This window comes from Chelonoidis abingdonii, chromosome 2 (assembly GCF_003597395.2).
Source record: "Chelonoidis abingdonii isolate Lonesome George chromosome 2, CheloAbing_2.0, whole genome shotgun sequence".
NCBI lineage: Eukaryota > Metazoa > Chordata > Testudines > Testudinidae > Chelonoidis > Chelonoidis abingdonii.
This window is the reverse complement of record NC_133770.1, coordinates 295740949-295759148: the sequence shown is the minus strand read 5'-3', so window position 1 is coordinate 295759148 and position 18200 is coordinate 295740949. Positions and strand designations below refer to the sequence as shown.

Sequence of the window (18200 nt, the reverse complement as noted above, 5' to 3'; positions counted from 1 at the left end):
GCGGTGATTAAATATACCCTTGCCGGCTTTCCGCCCGCTCCTTCAGTTCTTTTTTTGGCGAGCTTGGACTCGTGACAGTGTGGTCAAGGATTGTTGGCGGCTGTGTTGTGAATGTGATTGGAGCAATCCACATCTCTCGAAGAACAACAGTTTCCAAAGGTGTAGTAACTGTGTTTTCTTTCTTTTCGAGCATTGCTCTTTCCATTTTTCCACTAGGTGTGAATTCCAGCTCTTTTATCCTATGGCTCTTGGTGGGGTCCGGATTGTCTCAGATGGTCACTGTTTGGCGCTACATTCAGCAGAGTCCGTAATGCGCATCATCCTCTGGATGTCTGGTATCTGAGGGCATATTATGTGGTAGCAAATGGTTGCATGGGACCATGGTCGTCTTGCCCTGCAGATCTCCTGGATTAGGCACCGTGCGTAGGAACGCTGCTGATGAAGCCTGTGGCTCTGGTTGTATGGTGCGCGAGTTACTCTGGCCCGGCAGGAGATGGGCCAGTTCGGTAATCTAGGTCCGTATACAGGACGTTACCCTTTATGATGGAAATTCCTCTTGATGAGTAATCTTGGTTAACCCTCTAACTCGTATTTTATTCCGCGACGGCAACAAATGTGTTTGGGCGGTATTACGGTATCATGGTTTGTGTTTTCGCTGTTTATGTTAAAAGGCGAGCGCTCTTGCGCACTGTCTAGGAGTGGCAATGCTTGGTTCCTTATGAGACTTTAAGTGCTGGTTTTGGCACGAAGAAGGCAGGAATCTGTCTTTGGTTTGACATGAAAAAATAAGGTTGAGACGACCTTGGGAAGATAATGCTGAGTTTTTTTACTGTTCCTTTTCTTCCTATGTTTTCTAATAGTGGCGGCCCTCAGGCCACCTTTTGTCCCGATGGAAACCCGTATCACAAGAGGGTATCCACTAACGTAGGGCTCTTTATGCTAGCTCTCTGGACATGCGTTCTCGTAGCAGAAAGTTGTATCGCCACTTAGGAATGCCGTCTTCCAAGACATAGTATATGAAGGGAACACGTAGCAGTCGGCTTCAAACGGCGGGAGACATTGAGACGGTTGACTAGCACCAGGTTTGATCCCGAGTGTAGGGTGCTGGGGGGTTGGACCTGTGTGGGTAAAGGGTCCAGCCCTTTTGAGAATCTGTGTAATACCAACTGAGTGTGTAAAGACCGAGGCTGTCTTTCAGCGCCCTGGTGATGAAAGGGGAAGTTGGCCGCTAAGTGAACTTCGGAGTAGATGACTTATGCCGATAAGGCCCCTGCTCTTGAGCGACCAATAGGTAATCGTAAATGACCTGGTTGTTATGGAGACATCGGTGGGATGAAAGCGTTCTTTTTCCGCGCACTATGCACGGTAACTCGCCTTCCACTTGGCTACGTTGTCGCCCTGTGGATGGTTTTTACTTCTCCAGAAGGACCGTGTCTCCTGATAAGAGCAATGTAATTCGGATTCCGATGTTAGTTCCACTCAGAGCTCCACGCCGAGGAGGTTTGCTCACCGCGACTGTGAGTCCGTCATGTGTGGACTAAATTAGAGGCCGTGGTTCCTGTGAGATCAGGTTCCAGGTAAGGATTCAGGGAGCGGTGTTTCGGTACCACGACATGGTATCCAGCAACGGATGATGAGAGTACCATTGCTTGCGGGCCCATGCTTCGGAGCGATTCATAAATCAAAGCGGGGCCCTCTCCCTGGCGCTTGCCTTCAGTAAGGTCCTCGTGGACCAACTGGAAACGGGTGGGAATTGCATTTTAGAAGAGGTGTTCGTTGTCCAGGGAATTTAGAAAGGCGTTTCCGCTATGGTGGCGGAGCCGGCTCGGCGGGCTCCGTTGGAAAGAGCAGGCAGATACATTCGGCGCACTTCCTGTTCCTGCGCGTTAGTATGCAGTAGAGGGTCCACGCCCTAAGTGGGTGGATATGCCAAAACCTTACTTTGCCGGATTGAAGCAAGTGGGCGGGTCTGGTTCATTTCCGTGGCGATAGGTTGACCATCGTGCGGGCCCATCTGTAAGGACTGGCTTGGACGGTCAACGCCAAGGTATGCCTGAGCCCCGGGCTCAGTATGAGAGCTACAGAGGAGGGAACTCGGTGGGTTCATGCAATATCCCGCAGTCGGGGCGCGTAGAGAGAGGATGATTTCGTTTCCCGCCGGCTACGAGATATGCTTCGATTGTTGTCGAAAATGAGGACACCGCTGGGCCCTCGGAGTTCTGACGACGAAACGCGAGTTACAGCCAAAGGACCCTATTCTCTTTCCTGGACGTTCTGAATTATGAGCGAGCTTCGGCGAGGAGACCAGCGCCCTGGGCGGACGCGGTCCCCAGGTCGTACGCCCCTCCCCATCTCCAAATCGGACGCCGCGGCAGGGTACGCGGTTGGCTGTTGATTCGCCTGATCTTCTGCTCTGAGGCTGCTAATCTTTGCTTCTAGGGATGAAATGGAACGGCCTCTCCGCCATAGACTGGCCGACTGATCTGCCACCATTCGGCAGACGAAATCTCTCGCCTTTGGACGCTTGTGGCAATTCTCGCTGGGCCCAACTCCTGTTCCAAGGCTTTGGCGCCTCGCCGAACGGAGCCCAAGGGTCATCGAGCAGGCATGTCAGCCCGGGCCAAAGCCGAACGGTCTAGTTCTGTGGCTGCGCTGCGCCCGCTGATCGGCAAAGTGCCAGTGTGTGCCCATGTGCCTCACACACGCTCGGCCAGAGTGTCGCCAGGACCGTGTCAGACTGGTCTGCCCGACTGTAGCCGTTGTACGCGCGATGATGGCTGACTAGCGTCTGGAACCGTGGCTGGCAGACACCATGGATCTGCCCGGCTTATGGTGGAGTCCAGATACGGCTCCGCCATGGAACTCTGTTATCTCCTCTGAGTAGGGTGGACTTCGAGGCTGGACTTCTCCACTCATTCGAGTTCGTTAGCCCACTCGGTGGATAGACAAATTAGGTGGCCTGACCACGCGCGTGACGTATTCCTGGACTCTGAACTCCCTGCCGAAGGGCTCTCCCCGATAAGCCATGTCGTCTGATGGTTATGGTGTGAATACGTGTACCGACTGCGACAATGAGGTAAGGCTGACGTGACTACGGTCCATGCACTTGTGTGAACACTCTCGGTGGCCGGGAGTCGAAGGATAGACCTGTGACATTCGATAGTGCGCCACGACAATGTGAAAGGAGACGCGATTGGCTCGGAAAAGATGCGCAGACTATGAATCAGGCGTCCCTGTCATGGTCTCGAGTGCTGGCAGCGTACATGTTCTTCGCTGGATCTCCCAAGGAAGGGATATTATGGTCCCAAGAAAACCAGCGTAACCTCTCACGAGAAGATTCTGGAGTCCGCGGAGATCGAGCATGTCGCGGAGACTCCCTGCTCTTGTCCGGGTATCACGATAATCGCTGTCAGTTGATAACCTCCTTTCCCGTCTCTCCTCGGAACCCCCTGCACGGCTCCTTGTCGAGAGCCGTTTGCACACCTCTTGCAGGAGGCATTGTGTGAGCAGGGTCACGAGAGGGACGAAGGAGGGCTGCGTAGGCGCACGAAGCACGCTAGTGCTCTTCCCAAGCCGCACGCGGTGCGGCGGACCCAACCCCGGTCCGTAGTAAGGTCTGGTCAACGCGTGGATGTGATAACCGAGAGACCCGTTGAAAAGTGGGATGGGAGATGATCCATGGAAAGAAAACTGGTACAGCGCCCCTTGGGCGCACTCAACTTCCATAGGGCGACGGCTCTTTCGGACCTTGGAGGATCGCGCTTGGCAGGATGAGTTGGGCCCCTCTGGTTGCAGAAGCCCACGCCGCTGCTTTCGTTACGTCTTCTCGTCTAAAGTCTGCCTCTCTCGTCTGTGGCTGTCCGGAAGGGCTGCGCTGTTTGTTCGCCTGGCTTCCTGTATTAGGACGACGCTGCGTTAAGGCGCTTGTCTTCTGGTTACTCCCTTTTTGAGGGCACCCGCAGATGACCCCTGTCCTTATCAGACTTTTGCAGGCACCGGGTCTGTCCTCTTTTCAGTGAAATAGCCCGTGCCTCGACTGGTATCAAGCGTCGCTGTAGGCTCTGGAGTTCTGGCAGTGGCAGCCTCCGAGACCGACAGGAGATGGGCGTATAGTGGCCCGGAGGCGATGGTCAACTCTCGACGCGGCCGAATCAGCGGTCGTCTAAAGACGTGCTGCAGTTTGTCAGTGCGATTTGTGTGCGACTTCAGCTTCGTCCGTAGGTGCTGGGACTCTTGTTCTCGAGCTCCTCTTGTGGGAGAGCTCCCTAACCTTTATACATGCCCCCTGCCCTCCCAGCGGTATTTTATATGCGTTTAGCGGCCTCCTGAGTTAGCGCTTGTGGTTTGAAACTTAAACCCGCAGTGCCATACGCTCCTAGCCCTGGTAATAGACTCTTCCCGCGACCGAGCATCCGGTCCATTATGCCCCGCCGCCTCGCTAGATTCGGAGCCGTGGAGTTCTTGTCCATTGCTGCTCCTCTCTGTACACGATCTGTTTTACGACGAGGGAATCACGGGGACGGCTTTTTTTTCGATGGACGCCTACTAGATACTCATTATCCCTCGATGGCGCCCATACTACTTGCGCTCCACCACTCCGAGCAGCGGGAGAATGGAGGTCTCCTGGAGTTACCGCAGATTGTTAGTGGCGTTCCTACTCCTATTGGTTATGAAGGGCAGGCGCACGCGAGTGGGCACTTCCGCTCGAGAGTATCGTTGTTACGACGGCCGCTGGCAACCTCGGAGACCTCCTCGGCTTGGCTGCTCTATGTCTTTCTGCGCACGCGTCTAGCGAGAGCTCGGTGACCCTAAGGTCCAATGGGGTGGGATCGGTCGTCGTCGCTCCCGCCACTGCTTCATCGCTTGAGAGGATAAAGCGTAGAACACCTGCAGAAGGCCGGCTCATGGTGGCGCAGGCAGTGTGACCGCTGTTCTCCTGGCACTCCCTGGCGGCTTTTCTGGGCCCGTCGGGCTTTTGGTTATTCAGGCTTGAGACCGTTCCTCTGTCAGGGGAGGGCTCGGCCCTTTGGCGGCTGACTGACAACCTGTATTGGCTCTGCAGCCCTCTGCCTGCTCTGAACCGGTTCCGGACGCCGGCCGGAAATTGCTGAGCACCCTGCGGCTCGTTCGGTATGCCAGGGCCGTAAGCCCACTGCTGGGTGCACTGTCTGGTCGCCCCCTCCAGCGGAATAGAGGGTGCGACCTGTCACACGTCCCATGCTTCGCACGTCTCATCCTGGTCGGTAAAAGTTCTCCGACGAACGTGCACGCGCGGCGCGTACACCTACTGGAATGGATATGAGCAAGCACTCGAAGAAGAACACATGGTTATGTAGATTAACTATGTGCATAGTTTGATGGTGCCAAGTCATCTCATGTATGTTTGTTGGGGTGCTGGCTTTCCCCTTGATCCTACACAGCCACTGCTAGAAAACACTGAATAGATTTGATGAAGACAGTGTGAATTGCGATTGGATAGCCCTGTGAAAATGTGACCGTGCTAACCGTGTACACAACTCCCATTAACCTTAATACGTGAGACGTGTGCTGAGTTGAGAAGAGACCTTCACAGCTGCAAGAGTTGCATTAGGGTACTCCAGGGTGTTTTATTGGTCGATGAATCCATGCCTCAGGTGGTGAAGGCAGTCTGCCATATGCTTTCAGCTATCTGACACATCTATTAATGAACCAATAATACACCCCGTGGAATGTCTTCATGCTATTAAAATATTGTTTGGTAATTTTTAATGTATTTTTAAATCTTATTTTTTGTGATGTTTCCTTTTGTAACATATCCTTTCACTCCAGAAAATAGTTCTCAGGGACAGAGAGGAAGAAATAATGGAAAATACTGATGGCAAGGATCTCCTTCTCTATGTATAACTTTGGGGAACATTGTTTTTGAATGTTTCCCCCGGTTTTTATGCGTACAGCCTCAAACTATTCCCTAGTCTCACTTCTCCCCTCACATTTTATTGATTTTCCCAGCCAAGATTTTCAAAAATGGGTGCCTAATGTTAGATTCCTAAGTCCATATTCATGCACCTAAATAAGTCATCTGATTTCCAAATGCCCTGAACATCCAGCAGATCCAACTGAAGTCAGAGAGCCAGATGCCCAGCATTTCTGAAAATCCAACACACATTAGATGAGGAAATATGACCTTAAGAGTTTGCGTTTAGGCACCCATTTTGAAACTCTTGGGCCCTGTATTCCCATCTCTTTGCTCTCCCTTCGCACTTCCTCCAAGAAACAGAGATGATTTTACAGGTGCTCTTTTGCTTTTCAGTCACATACTCTGTGGCTGGGGTCGTCATCCCTTTCAAGGTGAGAAGACTGTTTCTTAATTGCAGTTTTTAGGACCCAGTTTTGCAGGGTGCTGTGCCCCTCCAGTGAGCTGCTGAGAGCTCTTGATTCTCATTCATTTAGTGGAAATTGAGGGCACTTGGCAACATTCAGAAGCAGGACCATTGCAAAGTAACAAAGTATTTCCTTCCAAAACACAACCCCTGAGAGACATTTGTGGCTGAGGTAGCAACCACCATGTCGTCATCCAACTTCATAACGTTGCAAGCCGCTGAACTGCCATTTTAGTTTAACTTTTGATAATCAAAACTGGGAGCAATAACAGTTTGATGGAGCCACTTATGTGCTTAATGTTACACCATGCGGAGCTTTAAGTGCTTCGTTGTGTGAGCAGCGAGTTAATTCAAACAGCAAACCAAAGTAGAACCATGAGTTGCCCATAGTGATAACTGTATTATCGTATGGCTGTTACAGCTCGCCTTACTATTCCCGTCCTACATATGGTTTGTTTCTCTCTGATAACTCATGTACTGTACATTAGATCATAGTCTTCAGAGTACGGAATTTGCATATGCTTTGGTAATATGACATAATAAGTAATAACAGTCCCATGTGCTTAAACTTAAATATGTGCATGTGTTCTGCTGGATCAGGGCCTATATGATGAAATATATGATATGATATATATGATGAGAGAGATGATATGGCTAAGGCATTGACCTGGGTCTCAGGAGATCTCAGTGCAATTCCAAGCTCTACCAAGACTTCCATGTTACTTTGGGCAAGTCACTTGACTTCTTCAGTTCCCCATTTATAGAACAGGGATAATACTTCCCTTTTCCTACCCATCATGTATCTCAGCAGTTCTCAGTGTGCGGCCCATGGTCCACATGCAGCCCAATTAACATACAGCTGCGGCCCAGCTCTGTACTAAAAAAAATGCTAAATTTGCCATTCTGATCTGGCAGGCAGCTGGGCTGGCTGAGGGGGAGACAGTGTCTTGCAGCCTGCACCAGCGTTCCTGCCAGCAGAGACTGGTGAGTGCCGCAGTGAGGCACGATGTGGGAGAGTGGGTCTTTGGGTAGGTGGGGGGCTCTGGAAACTAGGGGGTTTGTCCCAAATTTTAGGTGGGGCTCCACTCCTGGCCCCCGCTTTCAGGACCTGGATGCCAGCATCTCTGGGTGCTCTGCTCCTGGCCCAGTGCTGAGGGTCCCAGCTGCTGCCAAGCCCTGCGCGGCAGGGTTCAGGTCCTGGCTGCTACCTGGCCTCACGTGGCCATATTGGGATCCAGGTGTGTGGCCCACACCCAGGGCTCCACTCCTGGCCCTGCTCTGGGTGAGGCATTAGGCATAGGGGACTGTGGGCAGTTTTAGGGTGGGGGGCGCTGTTGTTCTCAAACTGCAGCCCACGAAACATGTGGGCCACAAATGCAGCCCAGAATGATAAATAGGTTGAGAATTTAAATAAAAAAAGTGTGTGATGGCTTGGGAAGCCAGGACAGGAGTGATTTCCATAAATATGAGGTATTCCAAAGGCGCTATATCTGGTACAAGGAGCTGTGTTTTGCATAATATGCCTGGTAGGTAAGGCAATCACCATGCTGTTAAATCTAACCCTGTTTTACTTCCTTTCTCCCATCTCATCAGAGCCCCAAGACCCCCTTCTCCGACCTGGCTGATGATGAGAAGATTTTTAATGGAGGAGATGGCATGTGGCAGAACCAGAGTCAGGATCAAGCTCTGCTCTCGGAAATCACAGAAGAGGACCTGGAGGCCATCCGTCTGCGGGAAGAAGCCATTCAGCAGATTGAGGTGAGTAGCCTTCACTACCAGCTGGCTTGGAAGTGGGAGTAGGCATTTGCTTAGCCATATGGTAGACACTTTGAAGCAAGAGAAGAACATGTTGGTTTTATATGGTTGGAGTTGTGACACCTCCATTAAGTGTTGGGAGCATTTTCAGATGTATATTATAGTTGGAACACGTAGAGCAAGGAAGAATTACAGTGCCATATAGTCACTGATGTAAGTTGAAGGAATTAGTGTTTAGGATAAAATGTTTTTAAACGTATGCTTTGTCTCATAATCTATAGCGCTAAAGAGTCATTGGGCTCAGAGCTGCAGTGTCGGTGCAGGCAGAGCTCTCTTGTGATCAATGATAGCTTTGTGTGCATAAAGATCAGAGAATCAGACCCAGTGTGTGTGAGACATGGAACAGATGCAGTTTACTGGCATTCTTTCTGCTATTGGCTGGTTGTCACTACCGCTGATATACAGTAACTCCTCGTTTAACATTGTAGTTACGTTCCTGAAAAATGCTACTTTAAGTGAAATGATGTTAAGTGAATCCAATTTCCACATGAGAATTAATATAAATGGGGGTTAGGTTCCAGGAAATTATTTTCCGCCAGACAAAAGACTCTGTGTGTGTGTGTGTGTATATTTATAATACACAGACACACAGACACACACACACACTCTATAAGTTTTAAACAAACAATTTAATACTGTTCATAGCTATGATGATTGTGAAGCTTGGTTGAGGTGGTAAAGACAGAGGGTGGAAGAGGGTGGGATATTTCCCAGGGAATGCCTTACTGCTAAATGATGACCTAGCACTTAGCTGACCCCTCAAGGGTTAACACGTTGTTGTTAATGTAGCCTCACACTGTACAAGGCAGCAGGAAAGGAGGGAGGAGAGACAGCATGGCAGTGGCTGCAAACATTCCGTCTGGAAACTGAAAGTGATGATGAACCCATACTATCCCCCTGGAGCACACCACTCCTTTCACTTTCCAAAGTGCGGGGGTGGGCGTGGGGGGTGCAGGTGCATATGTGTGTGAGACAGAGACACACACTCTGTGTGTGTGTGTGTGTGTGTGTGAGAAAGAGGAGAGACAGAGACACACACTGTGCATGTGTAAGAGAGAAATGTGCATTGCCCCTTAAAGTACGCTGACCCCACTCTAAGAATGCTGCCTTTTTATGTAGATCAACAAGTTGAGACAGCTGCTGTTGCCAGCAGGCTCCCTCCATCCTGAGCCCCATCCTGTCCCCCCCTGCTCTGTGGAAATGGGGTACAGGAGTAGAGGGCAGAAGCGTGGGGAGGGGGACACCCTGATATCAGCACCCCTCTGCCTCCACACTTCCTGCACAGCAAGCAGGAGGCTCCTGGGAGCAGCTCCCAGGCAGAGGGTAGGAGCAACACATCAGTTGCGGGAGGGACAGCTGAAATGCAGGCACTTGATAGCCTGCTGGGCGGCTGCCGCACAGGGAACTTAGGGGAGCAGGGAGCTGATGGGGGCTGCTCGTCCACACTTGTTCCAAGCCCCCACTAGCTAGTTCCAATGGGCTGCTCTTCCTGCAAGTCATGGACAAAGCAGGCAGCTGCCAAACAACGTCATAAGAGAGCATTGCACAACTTTAAACAAGCATGTTCTCTAACTGATCAGGAACGTTAACAATGAAACAACATTAACCAGGAAGATGTTAAGTGAGGAGTTACTGTACCCAGATATGTTGTTGTATGCTAGGTTACTTTACACATAAACAGGGCCAGCTTTAGGCCAATTCACTCGATTCCCCGGAATTGGGCCCAATGCTTAAGAGGGCCTCGCGCCAGCGCCTTTTTAATCTTTACTCACCAGGCGTCACTCTGGGTCTTCGGCATTTCGGCAGCAGGCCCTTCACTTGCTCCCGGTTTTCAGCGGCATTTCAGCGGTGGGTCCTTGAGTGCCGCTGAAATGCCACCAAAGACCCAGAGCGCCTCTGGATGAGTACAGATTGGGCTCCGCTCTTGCTAAAGCCGGCCCTGTACATACATCTACTTCCTGTTTCCTCTATTTCCATCAGCAGTCAATGCCTAATACCAATGATCATGCAAAAGAAAATACTGTAACCCTCCTACCTTAATAATTAAATATTTTGCTCTTTTATCTAAGAATATGTAGCTTCTTAACATAGTAATAGGGAAGAAAATAAATCAAATTACAATATTACAGGGTTGTTGTGTGTGTGTGTGTGTGTGTGTGTGTGTTTGTTTTTTTTACTAAAAGGCAGAACAAAGGGTTATAAATATAACGTCAAAAGGTACCAAAAGCTTTTTTTAAAAGAGATATGATTGAGTTATGCCTATTTTTTTTTCTTTTAAAAAATTCAGTTTGCATTTTTGGAAAACTCAGTTGCTTGAATTTAATCCATAAATGAATGAGAACAGAGAACATTTTCAATCATAAACTTAAGCACACTTAAACTAAGTATGAACCTAAAGATAGGACTTCAGAATAAATCAGAACATTTGATTAAGAAATATACTTTATTGTCTAATTGAATTCAGCTAATTTTATCAGAATGAATTTGTATCAAAAAGTGTGATGCAATCAACAGTGCAAAAAGAGGACAAAAGTTCCAACTGTGGCCCAATACACTAGGTCTTTCAGAAGGGAATATATGCTGCTTTTAAATAGAGATAAGAATTAGATATGATTCGATGTTTTAAATGGGAGACCTATTTTGTCTTCTAGGGGTAGATCTCCCCTTATGCACACATGCACTCTGGTCAAGTTGGTTGAATGGTAGTGCCGATGTCCAAGATACAGAAAGTCATTGAATATTTTTGTTCCCAGAGGTGAAACAGTGAAAGCTTATCCTCCATTTTAGCATCTGTACCTATTTGTGAGTGTGAGTTTGACAGCAGTATCCAGTGAAAACCTCTGCAGGAATCTCTCATGGCTGAGCCTCCTGCAGAGCCATCTATAATGTGGTTCACTGCAGTATGTTGCATATATTTGTACTTTGGGATATTGCTGCTCCTAAGTATACTTAGGTGTTTATTTTAGGATGTACTGGTAAAGGCACCTTGGGTATTATATACAACTAAACACAAATTAAAATATCCCCAGTCCAATGATCTGAATATTCCATCTATATGTACAATTTACAATAACAATAATATTGATGAACTGAAGCGAGGAAAATGATCCAGGATGGACTCACCTAAACAAGATAAATTTGCAATGTCTTGAAAATAGTACAGTCCTAAAAAGATGCTTACAGATGTCTTCACAGTACTTTCATACAGAAGGTGGTCCACAAAGTGAAAATGCCCAGCCCTCCTATCAAGATGGAACTTTTAGAAAGACACCAAGGACAGTCTGGCTGATGGCAGCTGCCCTGTTGGGGTAGAGGATATAGACATTCATTCAGGCATGTGGGGCACATGTCACTATTAATTTCACAGGTGCAGTCTAGGCTGTACAGATACTTTGCACTCTGCTTTCTCCTATGCATCAGTGCTGAAGAGCGTGGCTTCTTTTTTTTGGAGGGGGAGACATTTGATATCTAAGAAGCATGGATGTAATGGTATTTTCTTAGGAAGTGGTAGAGGTGGGTCATATTCTTGTGATATTATTGAGAGAATGTGGCAGCTCCCTTTCTCTATGCATTTTCCTACCGTCCTCTGCGCGAGACAGAAGACAATGTCACTTCCCTGTAACCTAAAATGCTAGATGAAAGCTTCCTGTGCTGAACAGATGGAGGATGCCTAGCAGGCGTGGAAGACTTCACTCCAAGTGCTACAAGGTTGCTAAAAGTACACAGACATAGCACACCTTTATTTTTAAATAAGATTCTTATTGATTTTATAGGCTTTCCAAATATTCCTCCCACCTAATGTTAATTCCCCATTAGCCAAGTGTTAGATAATTCACTCAGCCACTTTGCATATGTGTGACAGGGATTCAAGTTTCTGTTTCTTAAGAATTTGTTTTTCCACTGACATCACAACTGAAAGCCACTTTGCATTGATAATTGGTACTGTAAATTCATTCAGTGACCTTGTGAGGGCTACACAACGTATCCATTCTTGCATACATAGCTTCAGTGATTCTTTAATTAATAGGAAGAGGATAAAATATAAGAAAATTAGCATCGGGTATTATGTCTCTCCATCATTATGCTGCATTGAGCAGGTATTAAGCAATCCTTCTGCAATCAATAGTACTCATTTAAAACCTATTTTGAAAGAAATGTGATGAGAATAATGTGGACATTTTGGATTGTGCCACACACCTCCCCAGCTTCAGCTGGATATATCTTATTATTGTTTGCAAACCTCACATGCTCAGCCCTGGATGACAGTCACTATTATTGCTGGGGAAGACGCCAGAAGCGAGTTCGCTAGCCTCTGCTCAGCCGGGGCTGGCTCCATCCGGGCCAAGAGGCACGTGCTCCCCGCTCCTGTGTCCTCAGCCCCCTAGGAGTCAGCACGATTGGCTGCTCTGGCCCAAGGAGGTGGGGCTGGAAGTTCTTCCAAGAGGAGACATCTGGGGTAGTCACATGTCCCTCCATTTACATTGTCCCCACCACTATCAAGAGCCACAAGTTGTTTATGAACTGGAAGTTCCTTGAGATGTAATAGATAGCTAAGGGTTAATGTTTCTTTCACCTGTAAAGGGTTAACAAAGAGAACCAAACACCTGACCAGAGGACCAATCAGGAAACTGGATTTTTTCAAAGCTCAGGGGGAGGGAATTTTTTTGGCTGTCGGTTGTCTTTTGTGTCTCTCGGCTCATGAGAGGGCTTACTTTCTATCTTCAAGTTCATATTTCAGTTCAAAGTTGTGAGTACAAAGGTAGCAAACATAGTGCTTTTATAATGGTTGTGTTTTGTCATTTACATGTGATGTAGTTTGCTGGAATGTTTAAATGTATCTCTTTTTGAATAAGGCTGTTTTATCATTTTTTCTTTTAACCAATGATCCTGTATTATTGTCATCTTGATACAGAGAATATTTTTTGAGTGGTCTTTTACTTTCTTTTTTTATATAAAGGCTTTCTTTTTAAACCTGTTTGAGTTTTTCTTCTGGTTTAAGGCTAAGGAAGCGGAGGAGGAATCTTCTTTGCTGTTACGCTTACTTAGGTTTGAATCTGCATAGCCTCAGGGGGGAGGTAAATTTCCGTCTCTGTTTTGCATCAAAGGAGTTTAAGATACAGTATCACCAGTGATAACCCAGGGAGGGGGAGCTGGGGATGAGATAAAGAGAGTACAAGGGAGGGGGATTTATTTCCTTATGTGTAGACCAGGGCTTCTGGAGTCTTGGGGTCCCCATGAGGAAGCTTTTGGGGAGACCAGAGCAGGGAGCATTAGTCCTTGAAGCGGGAATGTGTTAATAAATTTGTGATGACACGAGCTGGTGGGGGAGGTATGGCTAACACGGAAGAAGGACCGGGATACTATTTCAGGAAGATCTGGGACCACCTTGTTAACTGGAGTAATGAGTAATAGGATGAAATATAATAGTTGAAGTGTAAGTCTATGCACTTAGATAATAATAAGAATTTTAGATATACGTGGGGACGCATCAGTGGAACGACGGGGAGAGAAGGACCTTGGGGTATTGGTTGATATCAGGATGACTACGAGCCGCCCAATTGATATTGGTGTTAAAAGCAAATGCGGTTTTAGATGCATCAGGCGAGGTATTTTTCCAGCAAGGAGAAGGAGGGTGTAGTGCGTTATACGGCGCTGGTGAGACCCACTTGGAATATGTTGTGCAGTTTTCTGGAGTCCCATGTTTAGAGGTGAAATTTCAAACTGAACAAGTTTCAGAATGGCTACTAGGATATCCGAGGAATTGGAAAATCTGCCTTATGAAGGAGACTCAAAGAGCTTGGCTGTTAGCCTGGCCAAAAGAAGGTCGGGGGGTTATCTTGCTCTATATAAATATATCAGGGGATTAAGTTGGGAGGAGAGGAATTATTTACGTAGTACTAATGTAGGCACGAGGACGAATGAGTACAAACTGGATAATTAGGCAAGTTTAGAATTGAATTAGACGAAGGTTCTAACCATTAGGGGAGTGAAGTTCTGGAACGGCCTTCCGAAGGGGAAGTAGTGGGGCAAAAGACTTATCTGGCTTAAGACTAAGCTGATAAGTATATTGGAGGCGATGTTATGATGGGAGTAATGGCAAGATTGTATCGAGAAAGCTGCCATGGTCTGAGGTGTTGGATGGGATGGAACTGATTACTGCAGAGAATTCTTTCTTGGACGTGGGCTGTGGAGTCTTTCCTCACATCCAGGGTTATCTGATCGCCATATTTGGGTCGGTTAAGGATTTTCCTCCAGGGCGGTATTGGCAGGGCCCTGGAGGTTTTCGCACTTCCTTCTGTCAGCGTGGGCAGCGGTCGCTTGCTGGTGATTCCCTGCAGCTACCAAATCTCAATTTTGAGGATTTCAATAACTCAGTCATGGGTTCGGGGTTGTTATAAATGTGTATGGGCAGGGTTTTGTGGCCTGCCTTGTGCAGGAGGTCAGACTAGATGATCATATTGGTCCCTTCTGACCTATGAGTCTATGAGTCTATGAGTAAATCACTTGGCTGGTGGCAGCGAGATCAAATCTAAGCTGGTAATTAAACTTAGAAGGGTTCATGCTAGCTTCTCAGTTTATGAACGCTAAGGTTCAAATCTGAGTAAGAAGTTATGATACCCCACCACTATCAGGAGCCACAAGTTGTTTATGAACTGGAAGTTCCTTGAGATGTGTGGTCCCTATTTGTATTCCACTACCTGCTCTCCATCCCCTCTGTGCGGACTGGACTACACGGTGGTAAGAGGGACACTGGATAGGCATCAGCCTGCACAACCTATTATATCCTTGGCTGCAAGCACAAGTGAACGCACTATGCATGTGTGGGTCAACGGACACTGCTAAGAAATACTTCTGGACTCAGATGCATGGCGTGCAGCACATCCGTGTATGCAGTACAAATAGGGACCACACATTCAAAGAACCTCTATTTACAGGTAGGTAACTTTCTCAAATTGCAGCAAGGAAGATTTAGGTTAGACAAACTTCTTAACTGTAAGGGTAGTTAAGCACTGGAACAAATTGCATAGGGAGACTGTGGAACCTCTGACAGAAGAGGTTTTTAACAATAGATCAGACAAACACCTATCAAGTAGGGTCTAGATAATACTCAGTCCTGGCTCAGTGCAGAGGACTGGACTAAATGACCTATCGAGGTCCCTTCCAGTCCTATGTTTCTATGATTCTATGAAACATCCAATTTGTTCAAATACACCAATTCGCTGTAGTATATTGGAAACTCATAGTCGTTACAGATAGAAACTACCTATTAGCTTGATATGTCCATCCCCTGGGAATCAATATTAGATTGTTCCCTACAGAATATGCTTGGATATATTGTCCATTTAATTTTAAATGACCCAAGCTATAGGACTGCCTCCATTTATTTTGGGAGACTATTTCATGGTCCGGTAGAGTTCACTGTTGATGAAATTCTTTCTTCTATTCTTCTTAAATATCCCTTTCCTCTTTCTCAGTCCTCTACACCTAGTAAAACTATGTTGGGCCCTTTCAATAATTCTTTTTCCTCCTTGACATTTACACTTTTCAAATATCAACAAACTGTTATTGTCCTGCTCACAAGTCAATCTCCTTTGCTCTTCAATCACTTTATTTCTGTTCTCTGTATTCCATCTAATGGCCACAGTTCAGGGCAACCGAACCTGTTTTTCCCTGCTTGTGGTCCACTAAAGGCATCCATTCTAGGCCCCTGGCTCCTCAGCTGTCACCTCTCTTGGGTGAAGACACATGTCTCTCTCCCTCCTGACTAGGGTTTTTTCCAGACTGCAGTTCCTGGCTTACTCTGTGGTATCCACAACAAGACAGATCACCTCAAAAGGTCAGTGTCTCTGTTTTACTTCCTCTCTGAAAGCTATGAACAGCTGTAATTGCCAGTAGTCACAAATTACCCCACAGCTCTTTATAAGCAAGCACATGTATTCTTAAGGTGAAAGCTTTACAGAGAAAATTTATTAAAAACAATTCCTGTATGTCTGCTAAAAAATTACCAGTGGTCACCCAACAGTCTTAGTAATCCTTCTGCTCCTCTGAGGAAGGATTGGGGAGCCCCTTGCACAGAAAGTCCTCTCCATTTTCTAGTTCAGAAAGAAGGCTCTATGTTAGTTTAAACTCAGGTATTTATCCAAAAACCATTTATTTTTCTGTTGGTCTTCGGAGAATCTAGTTTGACCTAGTATATGTGAGCCTCTCCAAGTGGTGGCATTCCTTTGCAGGTTTACAGCCTGAGTGAATTTGTCTAATCACCCCTACACATATGCGCATATACACCCCTACACACATACACACACTTCTTAATTCCTGGAGGAGAGGAGCTGGGGTCACCTTTCCCCATAGAACTACCTTCAATCCCTGGCCCACAATGATACGTAATCTTAATACAACAAGATCTCGGAAAGATATTCCAGGAAATTACCATATCTGTCACACTAATTTGCTCATTTTCTTCTGCTACCAAAGTGTTTGGAACTATATACAATACCTAGTTGTGGTCACACCAGAGCCATGTAGAACAGAACTATAAATTCCTCAGGGCCCGAGCCAGTGGCCACTGAAGTCAAAGACTTCCACTAACTTCAGAGGGCTTTGGATCAGGCCCGTAGTCTGTGGCATGACAACACTTGTGTTTACATCCCCAAATGACTGTATTTTCTGCATCCCTGTATTGTATTACAAGCTGATAACCAATGAGTTGATCATGATAATCTCCCTTAGGTTTCTTTGGTATTATTGCTGGGGAGAAGGTAAGTGAAGAGTATGTTTTGGGGAAAATATATATACAAATCTGAAAGTAAAATGGTAGATGCACAGAAATAACAGGGAAGCCTTTGGGAAATAGGGAGATTCTTTAGCAGTTGATGATATGAACAAGTAAAGCTAGCTATGCTAAAAGGCTGCTGTGAAGATTGTTTTTCTTGCTCATCACTTTGATGGTGTCTTAGGTATTCCTCCGTTGGCTCCTCTTTCTCCATCACATTAAACATAAGCTATTTGTCTTTACTCTGAAGGCCCTATACAGGGGTCCTATTTGGGGGTTAGCATGGAAATGATGTCGTCTGGAGATGTTGTTGAGGAAAAAAACAGGGCAAACGCATTTTTTTCAAAATTGCACTAGATCATGACTCTCTGTTCTCATCATCATGACTTGAATTGTGTGCCTTAGTGAGCTGATTTTGGGAGCGTTTTTAAGTGCTATGCAAATGAGCACTGTAGGGGGCATGAAAATATGGACTGTGTTAGAAAATTGGGATTGGGATGACTATTGATGAGATCAAAGAGCTAATCAGTACAGTTGAGAGATTTATAAAGTCCCTTTATCCTGAGATCCTGGATTTGCTCCTTGGTTTCATGGAGAATTCAAAGCATTTTTTTTATAGCTGCTAGTCTCTGGAGTTAAGCGCTCTCGTTGTAGAAGAATACAGTGGACCAGGTGTTAAAAGAGAGAGATATCTTTCAGTCAGGTTGTGTCTTCCAGTTGATTTTGTATTTCTGAACGCAGGTGTTACAGTTTTGGTTTTGCTAAATTCACTTTTCCCAGGGGAAAAAATAAAATTCATAAATGAAAAACAAACCAATGCTAAGCGGAGTCCCTGCTAAATTATTTATTTATTTATGTTCTTTCCTACTGGCTGCAGAATGATTGATATCTGTGTGTATGTATATAATTCATAGATTCATAGACTCTAGGACTGGAAGGGACCTCGAGAGGTCATCGAGTCCAGTCCCCTGCCCTCATGGCAGGACCAAATACTGTCTAGACCATCCCTGATAGACATTTATCTAACCTACTCTTAAATATCTCCAGAGATGGAGATTCCACAACCTCCCTAGGCAATTTATTCCAGTGTTTAACTACCCTGACAGTTAGGAACTTTTTCCTAATGTCCAACCTAAATCTCCCTTGCTGCAGTTTAAGCCCATTGCTTCTTGTTCTATCATTAGAGGCTAAGGTGAACAAGTTTTCTCCCTCCTCCTGATGACACCCTTTTAGATACCTGAAAACTGCTATCA

General features: G+C 46.5%; 1 protein-coding gene across 5 annotated transcripts in view; it reads left to right on the top strand.

The window, feature by feature from the left end:
* The window catches only part of TSNARE1 (t-SNARE domain containing 1), a 691098-nt gene that overhangs the window by 596804 nt on the left and 76094 nt on the right, over positions 1–18200 (top strand). For all 5 annotated transcript variants that reach the window (XM_075063289.1, XM_075063290.1, XM_075063291.1 and 2 more), the window contains exon 9: positions 7953–8117. In XM_075063289.1, the coding sequence (XP_074919390.1) occupies positions 7953–8117 (165 nt within the window). The remainder of the gene's footprint in view (positions 1–7952; positions 8118–18200) is intronic.